The sequence below is a fragment of the Microtus pennsylvanicus genome, chromosome 11 (genome assembly GCF_037038515.1).
Source record: "Microtus pennsylvanicus isolate mMicPen1 chromosome 11, mMicPen1.hap1, whole genome shotgun sequence".
Classification (NCBI taxonomy): domain Eukaryota; kingdom Metazoa; phylum Chordata; class Mammalia; order Rodentia; family Cricetidae; genus Microtus; species Microtus pennsylvanicus.
Window position 1 is genome coordinate 32,126,830 of NC_134589.1, and position 17,345 is coordinate 32,144,174.

General features: G+C 43.2%; 1 protein-coding gene across 1 annotated transcript in view; it reads left to right on the forward strand.

Annotated features, from left to right (window-relative positions):
* Ankfn1 (ankyrin repeat and fibronectin type III domain containing 1) overlaps positions 1-17,345 on the forward strand; it is a 371,750-nt gene that overhangs the window by 253,155 nt on the left and 101,250 nt on the right. Inside the window, exon 7 of the mRNA XM_075991135.1 lies at positions 49-162. Within this exon, the coding sequence (XP_075847250.1) occupies positions 49-162 (114 nt within the window). The remainder of the gene's footprint in view (positions 1-48; positions 163-17,345) is intronic.

Sequence of the window (17,345 nt, forward strand, 5' to 3'; positions counted from 1 at the left end):
GAAAGGATCTGAGAAGCTAAGACTCTGATGATTTTCTTTCTCTGTCAGGAGCCCCGGAGGTGCCAGCCAATGTCTGTCTCCTGGTAACCAGCAGCACATCCCTCACCGTCAGCTTCCAGGAGCCCCTCAGTGTCAATGCAGCTGTAGTGACCAGGTACAAAGGTACTGCACTCCCTGTCTTCTCTTTCTGCGCCTTCCTGGAAAGGGATCTGGGGCGTGGGGATGGATGGTGCGCTTTGTGTGTCTGGTTCCGCACTAGTGAGGTTGTTTTTATCCCCTTTGCTTTTGAAGTCAACATAGAGCCCTGCACATCATTGTAATTGTTCAGGGAGGTGACTAAGAATGAGTCACAGGTATATCGAACAGGACCGGGTGGCCATTCCCTCACTGAACGTCTCGTTCATGTCTGCAGCACACCTGTTCTACAGAGCATAGGGCGGTGATAATGGTCGTAAGAAAAACAGCTGATCTGAGGAGCAAAAAGGCTGAACTGTGGGGGGTCAATAGCGGGGAGCCAGAATCATTGGAACTGACCTCTATGTCCCCACTGACATTCACGGGGACAAGAAAAGATGATGATGGGAGCATGGTCAGGAAAGCCCCCAAGATGGAGGTAGCCTTCAGACCCGGCTTTGAAGGACAGATAGAGGTTGAAGGGAGATATTGGGGACAACCTAATTTCTACATGGAAAGAACAATGAATACAGCTGTCAATGCAAAGGTGTACTGGAACAATTAGAGGAGGAAAACCACAGTGGGAGTAGCAAATAATAGCTTGGTTCCTCTGGAGCAGGAGAACGTGGAGAGGAATTGAAATAGAAGCAGAAGCCAGGGAGTTAGAACTCCCTGTGATAAACTGTGGAGAACTATTGGATACAATAGGGACAAGCTCACAAGTCGATTCTGAAGTGCTGATCGTGTGTACGATGGGCTGGGGGAGACAGAGAGAGAGTCTGAATTTAAAAAAGAAAAATATAAGAGCTGTTCAAAGGCAAGGGCATGACAGCCTGAGCCAGCTCCAGCAGCAGCACAGGTGAAGGACAGGAGGGGACCGGGGAGGAAGATGTGGCAGGATATCATGAAGCCAGTCAGCCCACCCACAGCACCCGCTATGAGTTAAGTACTGTTGGAGCCTCTGTCTCGGCTTGGTCTTCACAGCTGTGTCACGAAGCATATTTATCCTCACACACACCAGGAATGACAGATTATAGAGTTTTCTTAGGGGCTCACGAAAGAGCCCGAGTCATTGCATTCTGCCCACTCTAGACTGTGGGAAAGGAAAGGTAATCAATCAATTTTCTGATTCACGTGGGCATGGGGGCCGGCCCTGATAAAGCTCTCTATACCTTCTCCAGGGTGCTGGTTCACAGGAAACGGTGTGTTCGAGTCTCTACCATGCCCTCTACCTGTGAAACTGCTAACCTCGGTTACACGCCTCCCTTTCTTCTTCTCAAGGGCATTCTGTACATCTCTGTAGACGTGGTAGCTTTCTGGGTGCTTGGAACTGTCCGGGGTCTGTTCACTCCATTTGTAATATCTGAGGTGAGAGATTACAATGGATGGACTTGGTGAACTGGGTTGTCTGTGTCAAAGAGAAGGCAACCTTAGACCACCAGAAACTGTGCATAGATGAAGCCCCTCGGGATGGCTTCCTGATGCTACTCCTTTGAAATAGTCCATGCTTCCCTTTGCCTTCCTTTTCATCATCTCACCTGCCCAGACTGACCTCCAGAGCCAGGGTCAGCAGACAGGGTTAGACACGGGCAACGCCTACTTCTTAGCGCTACCTCTCTTGAGTTTGGGATTTTGATGGAATGTTTCATCAATGCTGCCCAACTTGACATGTCCTTCTCGGGTACGATTAGTGAGCTATCTGGAGCTAATTTACCCAGCTCTTTCTTACTTAACCAAAACCCCACCGAATTCTGCCAGTGTTCACATCTTTAACTCTTCTCTTGGGAAGCCTTTGGGTGAGGTGGAAAAGAAAGTTTGCAAGTGAGTGCTCAGAGTAACTGGAGGGGATTAATTAAGTATTATAAACAGAATTGTCTGCTGCATCGGGAAGCTGGCTTCCTTACGCTAATTTCTGGGGACACAAATGGAGCCCTTAACCAGACCGCTCTGAAGGGTTATTTAAAGCAGCTGGCAGTCCACTGTGTCCACAGAGACAGATGGGCATGTTTTAATGCAGGGGTTGAAGTAATTATTTAATTGTGGAAATAATAGGAAAATTACCCTGAGACAAAGATAATTATTTTGTTTGCTTTAAAAAAAAAAGAAGAAGAAGAAGAAGAAGAAGGCGAGACAATTGAGAAATCCACAGAATGAAACGGCAATTATCTAATGGCTTATGGGGGAAAGCTTAACCCTGCAGTATTTGGGGTTTGGCAAAAAGGCCTCATTTACCCTACACTCTAGAAACCTCAGGCATATCTTGACAGCTAAATGTCCCGTCCCACCCACCCCCCCGCATTCATGCTCAAGCCAATGTATATTGGGGGTGGGGAGGCAGGCTCTGGCTCTTTCTGTTGCCCATCTGTTTACATTCATCAGCATGGTTTTGAGGAATCTTATGTCTATGCAGAAGTCTTCTGTAGAGCATCTCTTTGGGGGTCTCTTTTTAAGATTGCAGAGTCATGCACCAGGCCAATTGCCATCTCAATGTGGGAGATTAAAGGTGTCCATTACAGCTTAGAAGGCAGGAAAATGGTTCTCAGGGAAAGCCTCTGGTTTCCCCTGTCTGCATTCTCCCCAGCTACAGTTAACTGGGGCTGATTCTGGGTGTTTCTTCCTCCGATGCAGTCTTTGCATCTTTCTGTCTCATCTTAACAATCTCCATGGTTTTACAAAGAGCAGCTAGAGTGGTCCCAGGTGCGCTGATGCGTTGGACCACTGCCAGAACACTGTTCCACATCTTCCTCCTCATATCCTTGGATAACCTGCCTGAACTCCTTGTCTGGAGATTGCATGTTGTTTTTCTGCAGGCCCAAACAGAATGCGTTTTCAAAATGATTTTGCTGCTCCTTGCCTGGCTGGGATGAGGGAACTGAGCCATATAGATGAGACACTATATAATGTAACAGGTGCAGTACAACCTCTGTCCTCCCTCTCTCTCTCTCTCTCTCTCTCTCTCTCTCTCTCTCTCTCTCTCTCTCTCTCTTTCTCGACTAGAAGCAGTGAGTGACACCTTGTGGCTTGGTAATTACAAGATGCTGCAATAGGCTCTACAATGTGTAAGCACTACTGTACTTCTATAGCTACGCTCTTCCCTGCCCCTCTTCTCATCCTATGTCCTGACAAACTCAAAACCACAGCCCTAGGCTGATACACTCCCGTAATCCTAGCACTCAGGGGATAAAGGCAGGAGCATCCAGCTTTCAAAACCAGCCTGGGCTGCACAGGGAGTTCAAGGCCAGTCTTCGGTGTACAGTGAGACCTTGTCTCAAAAAAAAAAAACAAGGGGCGTGGCTACAGCTCAGTGGAGCATGCTTGCCTGGGATGCACAAGGTTCTGAGTTCAGTCTTTAGCACAAGGGGAAAAAATCCTAATATCCGATTCTTATCATTGAATTGCTTGGCTGCTCTTCATTGAGTCACATTGCTTTGACAAAGCAAGTGTTTCCTCTCAAAGAACTTGCCAGCACCTTCTAGGAGCCTGCAGCTTATCTGCTGGTGCCTCTACCAACCGCCACCTCCAGGTTCTTCCTCAGGAGGAAAAGAAGTCAAAGAAGGTCTGGGGGGAGTAGTCCACTATATGCTCACTTAAGCCTCAGCTGATAGTGCCAACAGGATGAGGGCCTTGCAATAGCCTCATCTTTCTCCAAGACAGGAGAAAGAACTTGAATTCAAGGGCCACCAAGTACCCAATGATTGCTATTTCCATTCCTTTTATGTCTCCTGTTCCTTTTCCTCTGCATCTTATAGTTTCAAGGGAATTTACCTAACAAGAAATAAGAACATTACATGAAAGAATTTAATTATCTTCCATGTTTAATTGAAGAGCTAATCCGAGCAGAAGTATGGAGCTTCTATCTTGGTTATTAGAGCAAAGCACTGCAGCGTGCTGCGAAGGAAAAGATTCCCGATGCAGTTTGGGCTGTTTGGGTTCAGGGAGCAGGAGATAGTGCCAAAGGTTTATGGCAATAAAGGAGGGCCGGAAAGATCTGCAGTGCAAGGAATCAGCTAGTTCTCTTCCTTTCCTTTTATTTGGGTACTAGAAACCACAGCCCTAGGCAGGTACACTCCCGTAATCCCAAGATTTAAGAGATAAAGGCAGGAGCATCCAGATTTCAATACAAGCCTGGGTAAAAAGTGAGTTACGTGTAATGGGGGAATATTGAAAGTCCAGTGAATGAGAGAACCGGGAGGCTGGAAAGCCACTCTGTGCAAGAGCCTTGTGTCTGAGCTGTGAAGGCCTCTGGGTCCTTAGCTGTCCTGTTTCCCTTTACATTGCAAAGGAGTCAGGATCCAGCCAATTACTTATCAACAGTCTTATAAACTTCCTTGAAGTCTTTCCCCAGTAATCTATATTGTAAAGAGTTGCCTTTTATTCTTGTTTGTTCTTTTTCTTTTCTTTTATATTTTGATCAGTTTTGAAAACTAAGACTTCAAACAATACAGCGAGAATTATATAAAAGAGAATACGTTGCCCTTCCAGGAATCACACATCTCTGCCATAAACTTCAACTCGAAGACTTTAATAGAGATCCCCACAGATTCTTTCTTGGTCTGTATAAGGAAGCAGTCATGTACCACATAATGGATGATGTTTCTTCCAATGGCAGACTGCCTGGACCACAAGGTCCTATATGACCGTATCATCTCGAGAGGTAGCTGTTCACACAAGGATGGATTTCCTCAATAACACCTTCTCAGAATGCATCCCCATGGCTAAGTGACAAATGACTATATATGCAAAGGCATATAGCTTCGTGTGATCTAATATACATTGTCACACTATGCTAGTCAAAATACCTAAGGGAATCAACCTCACCAGAGCGAAGACTTATCTGGGCTTACAGTTCCAGAGATGTCAGTCCATGGTCACTGGGCTCTATTGTCTGTTATCACCTAATGGAGACCAGGAAGCAAAAGAAAACAAAATATCCGGTTCCCAACAATCCTTTCAAGGCCACGCCCCCTCCAGTGGCCTCAGTGCTTTCTTATTGGTCCTGATCCCTAGAGATTGTCTCACCTCCTAAAGGGTCCATCCACTCCTAAATTTCCATCACCCTTTCCCCTGCAATGCTGCTTGCATCTCCTAGCGGCTCCACCACTTCCCACTAGCACCACGGGCTGGTGATCAGTTATTTAGAACATGAACCCTGGGGGGGTCTTTAAGATCCAGACCATAACTCGCCATTTACCTAAGCCTACAACTAGATGCTTCATCCGACTTAGTGATAATCTTTCAGTTCTCACTGAAAATACTATATTTCTTCCTAGGCTGATGTAGTTGGGTCTTCTTCATTTGTGTAACAGTTGGATAGTACTTTTAGGCCATAGATAGGAACGTAGCTTTTCTCCTACTGATGGACATAGGTTGTTGAGGTTTCTTTTAAACCTATATTTATTTTTTTCCCAGGGGTCATACTTAGGTTGTGAGGCTCAGTAGCAAAAGTCTTTACCTGCTGATACAGTCCTATGGGTTGTTTTTATAAACTTTTTTTAGTACGCCAGGTTACAGTCTTAGTATTCATATATGCCTCTATCTTACCTATCTCAGCTATTTTTTCTAGAATGGCTAACTAGAAGGAGACTCTGTCTATTTATAGACACTACCGTTGGTCTGTTTTATCTAATACCACCACGTAACTTTATAGCTTATTTTAATAGGGAAAGTCCCCCCCCCGAAATAAATTTCAAAAAGTCTTTGTTGTTATATACATTTTCTCTTCCAAATGAATTTTAGAATTGGCTTGTCAAATTCAGTTTTTAAAACTCTTTCCGGGCTTACATTGTATTCCTAATATGGAGAGACGTCTTACCTATGAGCCTGTTCTCTTAATTAGGTTGGGTTAGCGTGTGTTCAGGATAGCATAGCCTTTTTCTTTCCATGGGTCTTCTATGCACCCTGCTGGGTTCCATGCCCAGTATGTTTCACAATGTTTGTGACTATTATGAGTCAACTTTATTTTTCAAGAGTTTCTTAGCCAGGTGGTGGCACACGCCTTTAATCCCAGCACTCGGGAGGCAGAGGCAGGCAGATCTTGTGAGTTTGAGGCCAGCCTGGTCTACAGAGTAAGTTCCAGGCCAGGCACCAAAGCTACACAGAGAAACGCTGTCTCAAAAATAAATAAATAAGTAAATAAGTAAGTAAGTAAATAAATAAATAAATAAAAAGATTTTTCTCTAAGTGGTTATCAGTAATGCCAATGTTTAAAATTTTTATTGAGCAGCATTTCTAAGATCTCTATCAGCTTCTCTTTTTCAGTACCTTGCCTGACATCTCATAAGATTTTTCCTTATAAAAATCTTCCAGAATTATAATTTTGTCTCTTCCTTCCTAGTGTTTTCCTTTTTGGTTTTTAATCTCCGATGATTGAGGAGCATCAATTCTAGTTCCCTACATACTAGATAGGGAGCACTGATTATTTTTCTCTTGTCTCTGCTTTGGACAAATCATAGCAAATAGTTTGCCATTCAGCATGCTGCCAACTGAGAGGTTTCTGGTAGGCTCTCTTGATCAAATTAACAAAGTTTTAATTCACTTCCAGTTTGCATAAGAAAGAGATGCTAATTATGCTTCAGCTTTCCTATTCGTTTCCTAAATCACTGACTTCCTCTGGAGTAAAAGCAGCGACACAGAGTTCCACAAATACAATTGTGTTATTTTAAGCTTCTGTAGTTTTAGACACTTGTTTTTCAAAGAGTGTGTGTTTCCAGTGCCAGAGAGATGGCTTAGTGGTTAAGAGCACAAGCTGCTCTTTTAGAGGACACAGGTTCATTCCCAGCATCATGCGACGGTTCACAACCATCTATCTGTAACTCCAGACCCAAGGTATCTGACACCCTCTTCTTGTCTCTGCACACTGCACTCATGTGGCGCATAGATACACATGCAGGCAAAACATCCATGCACATAAAATAAACAATTTTTTAAGTAGATGCACTCCCACCTTTTCTCTTAGAATAATTGAATTTGGCTGTATTATTTGTTGTTTGTTGGTTGATTGGTTTCTTAAGCCATAACATTGAGGTTTTGTTATTTTCTATTTTATTAGCATATTTTTAAATTATAACTTTTATTATAAAAGATCAGGGATTACACCATTTTGATTATGAAAACTGATCAATGCTTGCTCTGGGCTACAATATGATCATGCTAATTTTCCTGATGCTTGCACAACCGAGAGACAATAGTCACGCCTGTTTGTGGAATATGTCTCTTCATCATAAATCAAGGCCCACAAGTTTTCATGTCATTGAGTTTTGTATGCTTTCTCTAGAGGGAGAGATGCCAAAGATGATGGCCACACTCTCAGGATCAGATGCACTTGACTTGGAAATCCAAGAACTACTTACTAGTCAAGTTTGACCTTTGGCACAATACTTAAAACCTGTTTCTCATTTATAAGACTGTATTTATTATTACATGCATATATGTATGTGTGCGTGTTCATCCGTGTGTGCACCACACGTGTTGGGGTTCCTCAGAGGCTAGAAGCGAGCATTGAGTCCCCATGCAGTGGAGTTACCCCCATGCAGTTGTGAACTACTGGGTGTGTGTGCCGAGAATTAAACCTGGGTCCTCAGCAAGAGTAGCAATTATTCTTCACTGCGGAGCCGTCTCTCTAGCCCGTTTTCTCATTTTATAGATGAGAAAATTTAATGTTCACATCTCCCTTCTTTTCTTGTATGTGTGTGTGATGTGCATGTATATATGTGTGTCCACATGGCTGTGTTGTGGAGGGACATGTGTGGGAGGCCAGAGGCTGAGCCAAGTGTTTTTCTTGATTGCTCGCCATTTTATTTTACTGCTCAGGGTCTCTTGCTGAGCCTGGAGCTCTGTAGTGCAGCAAGTCAGCTTGCCCTTGGAGATCCCTAGCTCAACTTTCCAGGGCTGGGACCACATCAACCTGCCTTTAATGTGGGCTCTAGGGATCTCAACTCTGCTCCTCAGGGTTATGTAGCAAGTCCTTTATCCACTGAGCCATCTCTGCAGTCCTATTTTTCTGTTTTTAGTTTTATTATTAGATTAGTTTTTTCTTAATTTGAAAACTTAATTTACTTGCTTTTGATTTTATTAAGATTTTTTTTAATGCCTGCATTATTGGGGTCTTGTTTAGAAAGTCCTTTCCTGTGCCAGTGAGTTCAAGCCTATTCCCCACTTTCTCTGCTATCAGATTCAGGGTATCTGGTCTTATGTTGAGGTCCTTGATCCATTTGGAGTTGAGTTTTTTACAGGGTAATAAATGTGGATCTATTTTCACTCTTCTACAATGCAGCTCTCCAATTTGATCAGCACCATTTGTTAAGAAAGCTGTGCTTTCTCCAGTGTGTACTTTTGGCTTTTTGTCACAACCCTGGTGTCTGGAGAATTATGTCTGTATCTATTGATCAATGTGTGTTTTTGCACCAATGCCAATTGATCTCATTACTGTAGCTCTATAAGACAACTTAAAATCTGGGCTTGTGATACTTTTCCCAGAGTTCTTTTATATTCCAGATTATTTTAATTATTGTAAGATTTTGTGCTTTCATATGATGTTAAAGAATTTTATTGTAATTTATAAAGAACTATGTTGGAATTCTAGTGGGGTTTGCACTGAATCTGTAGATTGCTTTTCATAAAATGGCCATTTTCACAATATTAATCCTATCAACCGAAAAGCATGAGTGATCTTTTCATCTTCTGATGTCTCTTCAATTTCTTTCTTCAGTCTCTTAAAGATTTTATTATACAAGTCTTTTACTTGCTCGGCTAGATTATTCTAAGCTACTTTTATTTTTCTTAAGTCTATATTGACAAGTATTGTTTCCCTGGTTTCTTTCTTAGTAAGTTTGTCATTTGTATGCAGAAAGGTTCGTGATTTCTGTGTGTTAATTTTAGCCTGATTTTTTTTCTGGAAGTATTTATCAACTGCAGAAGTTTTCTGATTGAGTCGTTGGGGTCTTTTATATATAAAGTCCTGTCACCTACAAATAAGGGTCCTCATGAAGCCGAAAAGCTTCTCTACAGCAAAGGACACCATCATCTGAGCAGAAAGGTAGCCTACAGAATGGGGGAATTGCTACCTCTTATCCAGAGGACAGAGGGTTAGTATCTAGAATATGCAAAGAACTCAAAAAAGCTGAACAACAAGAAAACAAATAACCCAACTAAAAATGGGGTGGAGAACTAAACACAGTCTCAAAAGACAAAATACAAATGACTGAGAAACACTTTAGAATGTTCAACATCCTTAGCTATCAAGGATATGCAAATTAAAACTACTTTCAGATTTCACTTTACTCCAGTCAGAACGGCCAAGATGAATAAAATGGCAGTAGATCCTGGAGAGGGGAGAAGGGAACATTTACTCAGTGCTGGTGGGAATGCAATCTGGTACAGACACTGTGGAAATCAGTTTAAAGGTATCCCCCCCAAAGGGCTGAAAACAGATCTACCCTAAGATCCAGCCATACCACTCTTGGCCATACACCCAAAGGACTCTACATCCCACTACAGAGATATTTTGCTAGCCGCATTCACTGCTATTCTATTCATAAGCGTCAGGAATTGGAAGCAACCTAGATGCCCGTGGACTGAGAAATGGACAATGAAAACCCGGTATATTTACATAATGGAATATTATTCATCTATTAATAAATACTGAATTATGAAATCTTGAAGGTAAATGGATGAATCTAGCAACAATCATCCTGGGTGAGGTAACCCAAGCCAGAAAAATAAACATTGCATTTGCTTTTGCATGTGGCTGTTATCTTTCAAGCTTTAATATGTGAATTCCGTTTAAAATATCCACAGAGGTTAGATAGCCAGAACAGGACCGGGGTGAGGGATGGAAGTGGAGGAAGGGATCTTCTAAGGAAGGAGAAATAGACTATAGATAAAAAGAAAGTCAGAATAGGATAATAGAGTGGAGAAGAGGAAGGGGGAACTGGGTAAAAGAGGGAATATGAAGAGGGATAACTAATACTGAAAAGCCTTTGAGAAGTCATATGAAAACCTATGAATTTGAATGGAATTACCATATAATGGAGGAGACAATGCCTCAACTAGACATCTTATACTACAATCAAGGAAAACCCATGAATGGATTATACCTTGTTGAGCCACTGGTGAAAGGGGTCCCATAGACCACGCCCCCAAACATCATAGGCTACTGCCAATTCTATTATTACCCTCCATAGCCTGGCAATTAAGCCCCTATTGTTGAAGAAACCACATACTTACGTCATAAAACATGAAGAAACTGAGCAGGTACTCAACTAGAAATTTCTTCCCTACTGACTAGCATTCATACTGCTGGAAGATCTTATCCTTACTACTAGAAAAGAAGTGTAAATAGCAATCTCACCCAGTTATGAACCTTGTGAGCTACCATAGCAACCTGCTCTCAAGCTATAGTCATTGGTGCAATCACAGCACAAATACTATGAGAGTGACAACCTTTTTTTTAGCACTCAGAAAACATTGGCGTTGTTTTTATTTTTTTATTTATTCATTTATTTATTTATTAAAGATTTCTGCCTCCTCCCCTCCACCGCCTCCCACCTCCCTCCCCCTCCCTCAATTAAGTCCCCCTCCCTCATCAGCCCGAAGAGCAGACCGGTTCCCTGCCCTGTGGGAAGTCCAAGGACCTCCCACCTCCTTCCAGGTCTAGTTAGGTGAGCATCCAAACAGCCTAGTCTCCCACAAAGCCAGTACGTGCAGTAGGATCAAAACCCAGTACCATTGTTCTTGACTTCTCAGCAGTCCTCATTCATTGTCCGCTATGTTCAGTGAGTCCGGTTTTATCCCATGCTTTTTCAGACCCAGTCCAGCTGGCCTTGTTGAGTTCCCAATAGATCATCCCCAATGTCTCAGTATGTGGGTGCACCCCTCGCGGTCCTGAGTTCCTTGCTCATGCTCTCTCTCCTTCTGCTCCTGATTTGGACCTTGGGATTTCAGTCCGGTGTTCCGATTTGGGTCTCTGTCTCTGTCTGCTTTCATCGCCCGATGAAAGTTAATCTCCAGGAGGATGACTATATGTCTTTCTTTGGGTTCACCTTCTTATTTAGCTTCTCTAGGATCCCGAATTATAGGCTCAATGTCCTTTATTTATGGCTAGAAACCAAATATGAGTGAGTACATCCCATGTTCCTCTTTTTGGGTCTGGCTTACCTCACTCAGGATAATGTTTTCTATTTCCGTCCATTTGCATGCAAAATTCAAGAAATCCTTGTTTTTTTACTGCTGAGTAGTACTCTAATGTGTATATATTCCATATTTTCTTCATCCATTCTTCCGTTGAAGGGCATCTAGGTTGTTTCCAGGTTCTGGCTATTACAAACAATGCTGCTATGAACATAGTTAAGCATATACTTTTGTTGTATGATAGGGCATCTCTTGGGTATATTCCCAAGAGTGGTATTGTTTTTGACTGGAGTTAAGCCTGCTTCATGAGATGGAATCCATATCTGATCCTGTTCATAGGCCGGGTTGTGGGCCTCAGGGCATAAAGTACTTATTATTCTGATAACTGAACAAAGCAATAATATTATTCCTGAAGACATAGTGCTATACACATAGATTAATACATCACTTAAACCTCATGAGAAAACTTCTTACAGTAGGTAGTCATTAGCACAGAAGCCTACAACGGGACAATGCACAGAGAGTGAGGGACTTTGGAGCACTCAGCGTTAAACAGGATGTTTTTATCACACCCCTTGCCTTAAGACTCAGAGATCTATATGGAAAGGAAGCAGAAAGACTTTTAAGAGCTAGAAAAGATAGACAGCTCTAAGGGGGGAAAGCGGTTTCCAGACACAATGAGGCAGATGCACATACAAAGACTGTGGTCGCATGCACAAGACCCATTCAAGTACAAGCCAGACCAAGCTCCAGCACAGAGAAGAGGACAAAGTCCCACCCCTAACCAAGAAGCTATTTGAAACTCCAGGTCAAACCTCGTGCTCATGAGTAGTTGGCCAATGCAAAGCAGTCTCCATGTTTCTGAAGTGTTTTTTGTGTTTTAGTTCTTTTAAAGAGAGGAAAAAAATAAAGTTTGTGGGTAGAGAGTGGGAAAGGATCAAGGAGGAGTTGAGGTAGGGCAAAGAATATGATCAAAATATACAATATGAAATTTTTAAAAAATAAAAAATGATGTTTAAATCATAGACTGTTCTAACCTTTAGGGATCTTAAAATTCTCACAGGTGGCTAACAAGTTCTATGCATGTCATTCATGATGTCTGAAAACAGTGCACCAACTCAGCAGAGGATGAGGAAAGAACTTTCTCACCTCTAATCTCAGAAAGAAGTTACTCTGTCTCACTTCACACCATGGCCTCAGTTTCCACTTGGTAGTAAAGGATGCTTTCTGTGTGTTTCCATTTGCCTGCATCTCTTCTCGGCCACTTTCCCCTCCTCTCAATGACAAGTGAACTACATTAGTCTCTTGCAAAACGTTCATTCTTAAGTCTGAGAGTCTCTTACTTTGTGTGTGTGAGGGGTGTTTGTGGGTGTGGGTGTTGGTGGGCATGCGCAAGAATGCTGTGCTGTGTGTGTACTGTGCTATGTGTGTGGAGGGCAGAAAACAACTTGCAGGAGACAGTTCTCCCTGTCTACCGTGTGGCTACTGGGAATCATCAAACGTAAGTCATCAGGCTTGGCAGACTACCCCCGAAGCCCCTTTATCTCTTTCTATATATCCTTTCAAATTCCCTCCTTGGAGATGCTATGACAATGGAATTTCAATGTTTATCAAATGTATAGGATGCTTTCCAAAGGAAGTTGTTTCATTTATCTTCCCCATCGTTTCCCCAGCAGCAGCTGCTCTTTAACTTGCACAGCTGTGGGAGTTACCTCTCTGGTCACGTGCTTCTATGGCTGTTTCCGGATTCGTTATCTGCCCTTGTTTACCCAATTAGAACTGGGACAAAAGAATTGGACTCACCCATAAGAACCACACTCACCAGAATGCCCCTATTCTCCCAATCAGTTACATTTCTGTTTTTAATGGCAGCAAAGGCCTGCACCACTCTGGACACAGACATTGTTGACCTTGCAAAGTCAAGTGAAACTCTTTGCCTCTAAATTCTCTCCAAACCCCTGACCTTTCCGTAGTAGCATTTCTTACGGTCCTCCCCATTGTATTCTCAATTCCTTTCAGATAATCCTTTTGGACTAGTGCCCCCTTTCCCACAAGCAGTATTTATTTCTCTCTCCCAGCATACTCTCTGCTTCTGTTGTAATATGTAACAAATGAAAACCACAGCAGAACATCAGCACACACCTATCACAGTGTTAAAAAACCTCTGCAGTCATGATGCCAAATGCTTAAGAGGAAGAAATGCATTTGGAGAAAATGGCACCTTCAAACACTTCCAGTGGGGATGCAAAATGGTAGTGCCACTCTGGGAAGCAGCGAGATCGCGTCTTTGAAAGTTAAACACGTAACTCCCGTAGAGCCTGGTGCTTGTACTCCTGAACGCTTATTCCAGTAAAACAAGAGCTTCTACCCCTATAAAACTCCTTCCCAAAATGTTTATAGCAGTTTTATAAATGAGAGCCAAGACCTGGAAATAAACCAGTTGTACTTCAGTAGTGATAGCTGAACAAACTGTGGCCTGTTCTTGCCATGAGCATGACCTCGGGAAGGAAAGTCAAGGTATTTGTAAAAGCAACAAACTGGATGAGCCTTCAGAACGCCGTGCTGAGCAGAAAAGGCAACCCTAAAGGACCCGCACATGTCACCATTTCATCTATGTAACACTTGAGATAGAAAACACACTGTAGTTGCCAGGAGGTCATGAGGCGGGGGAGTGTGTGGCTCTGCTGCCTGTCTTCCAGCCAACAGAGTTGGTTTAAGGTGCCGTGTTTGCCTTTTAATGGATCTGGAGAGCAAAAGAGTGGTGAGGCATGGATGCGTGCACGGCGTCTTGATCCAGTCTCCCGGTTGCTTGTATGTAACCCAGTCTCAATGCTCAGAAATCATGAGCTCATGCTAACCCGAGCCCAGCCAATCCTGGACAAAGCACATCTGCCACTTAAACTGGGTCACCTAGAGGCACACACGACACTGGATCTTTTGTATCCATTGGTGAAGGATTATTCCCAACACTAACTTCTTCTTCTTCCTGGTATATTTGGAAAATCATCGACTTAGAATGTAATAGGAAAATTCTGGACCATATGAGCTTTTCCTGAAGGTATGAGTTCCTGGAAGGCAGGAATCTTTTTCACTTTGTGGGGGAAGGAGTTATTTTGGTTTGGTTTGGTTTTTATCCTTACCTGCTGCATTTAAGCAACTCTTTCTGTTCTTTAGTCGGCTCCTCCTTCCACAGGACCTTTGCTCAAGATTCTCCCATACCTGAAGCGCCGTCCCCTCCCACCCACTCACCTGCCATCTAATAGTTCAAGTTGCTATAAAAATGCTTTTCAGCAGAGACACATTTTTCTACATAACCACTTTAAATCAGACGCTATAGCTTATGATGTTCAAATTATAAACATATTTCATAGATTATGATAAATTCACAGATTTACAAATAGCTCTATTTGTAATAACTTGTAAACTTCTATTTACTTTTGTTCAATACTTTTATGCTAAATATATATCAATATTATAGACTTCCTTAGAGTGTTTCATATCTAATGTATATTTGGGCATTGCTGAACATTTCATGGAGAAAAGGGTTCATGAAGCCCAGAGAATATTTAGGAAAGGAATTCCAAAATTAAGGGGTACATTATACAAACACACCCCGAGATCCATGCCGTGCCAGAATATCTTTCAAAGCCACCCACCCAGTAGAGTCTTTATTGATTATGTTTTTTGAGAGCAGTTAGATGATTTTGACAGGCAAGGATGGTGAGAATATATATGGTCATGTACTCACTATTACCCCTCCCACTGACTGTAAGCTTCATGTGAGCAGACTTTGTGCTCATACATTTGTCATGGAGCCCAAAATATACAGTCATCCTTAATTAACTTATTTCACACCAAAAAAAAATGTAGCGCTACCTATTATGTGATGGGCTGAGCTCTAGGCAGTTCACATAGCCGTAAATAAATTTTTAAAACAGTCTGCATCTAAAAAACTTCCATTTCCTGAAGAAATAGTAACACAGACCAAGGGACTAGAGAAGATATTCTGTGCATTGACCCTCTTCCTCTGACCTCAAACTTACAGGTGACATTATCTCTCAGTTATGGTTGAGAAAACTGAAGTGCAGGAAGGTTAAGAAATTTGTTCCTGGTCACATGATACAGAGGTGGCTGGAATGGTCTCTTTCAACTTGATGGAATTTAGAATCACCTAGGAAACTAATGTCTGGGGTGTCTGTGAGGGAGCTTCTGGAGAGGTTTTCCTGAGGCAGGAAGACTCATTCCTAATGAGTGGCATCAGCTCATGGCCAAGGGTCCTGGGACAGATACAGAGAAGTGAATGGACCACCCGTCCATCTCTCTCCTCCCTGACTGTGGGTGCAATGTGACCATCCGCCTCTTGCCCGTGTCACCATGGCTTCCCACTAGTCAAACCCTTCTTTCTTAGGTGGCTTTTCCAGTAACCTTGTCACAGCAGGAGAAAGGTAACTAAAACAGTGACAGACAGGGAACTGGTCTGGTCCTAGGGCAATACTGTTCATAGACCCAGGCTCTCATCACTGTGAAATCCCAGCTTAGGAAATGGTACTGGGTAAAGGGACAAGCCAGTCCCTAAATTCCCCCCAGAATTTTGGGGAGCAGCCAGCACCCAAGGCAGAACGTTTATCTTCTACTCTACCTCCTCACGTCCTCTAGAGGGTCTACCAGAGTTGGAACTGCTCTGTATACAGGGACACATTTCTCTGGAGGGCAGCCTTCTTCTTGTGTGTGTGTGTGGTGGGGGGACTTCTTACCCTTCTAGCTCATGTGATTCATTTAAAATCAGGCTGACCGAGTCGAGGGTAAAATAAACGCATTGTGGACACAGAGAACACATCATAAGACTCCTAGTCACCCCCAAGCATTCAATACAGGGTGGAAAAACTTAATAACCAAGCAAAGTAAACAAACAACTGTTCAGATGATTTACAGTCTGGCCATGAAACTGACTCGGGGTCTGTCCTGCTTTCTCCATCTTAAGACACTCTCCCAATTCTCCTGGGGCAGGGCATGGATCCAGGCTTCATGTCAGACGTCAAAGGAAGCATATTTCATGTTTTCTGATTGTCTGGTGTATGCCCAGAAATGTGTCTGGTCCTTTTCCATGTTAAAAACTTTCTTATTGCCTTTTTTCCCCTTGCAAGCGCCTAGATAGCAGTTCGTCAAATATCTGAAGAGTGCTAGCCCAGCCCTCCCTCCCCTTCCCTTTGATCATGTTGTTTGAGGTTGCATGTACTTCTGTGCCTTTCAAGTGTCTGAGATCAGCCCTCATCATGGACTGCTCTCACACGGCCCCTTTCTAGAGTGTGCCTGTCCCCTAGGTGTGGGGCCCTCAGAGCTGAGGAAGCCAACAGGACAGGGTCATGGATGCCTTCTCACAGCCCCTTCTGAGGAACACACTGAAGATCTTCCCTGACTGCCAGGAAGGGTCTCCCGGAAAACTCAGACATTAACCTAGACTGGCTCTCACAGAGCCCAAGCCTCCTTCACTGCCCAGCGGACCTGTAGACATCCTTCAAAGCTTCTCACAGGGAGCCACCTCTTCAGGAGGCGCCACCTCTGTGTTCATTTTCCTCGGTTACACTAGACGGCACTGCCTCCATCCGCATGCCTGACGATGGAGGAGACCTGAGTGCCAAAGGAAATGGTGTCTTGGGTTGAGGAGATAGCTCAGTGGGTAAAGAACTTGGTGTCAAGTGTGAGGACTTGCGTTCAGAGACCCAGAACCTGCAGAAAGGCAGGCAGGGTAGCATAGAACCCCAGCACTCCTACAGCAAGATGGGAGCCAGACAGAAAAATCCCTGGTTGTCTCCAACCAGTCAGCCTGGAAGACACAGCAGTGAAGAGCATGAGAATCTATTTCAAACAAGGTGCAAGGTAAGGACCACCCAACATCGGAGGAGACATTAACAAGCTTGTACACGTACTCATGCATAAACACATACACACACACACACACACACACACACACACACACACACACACACACGCAGAAGTGGTATCTGACAAACCTCTGTATCTTCATAACCTATGGCCTGGCTATT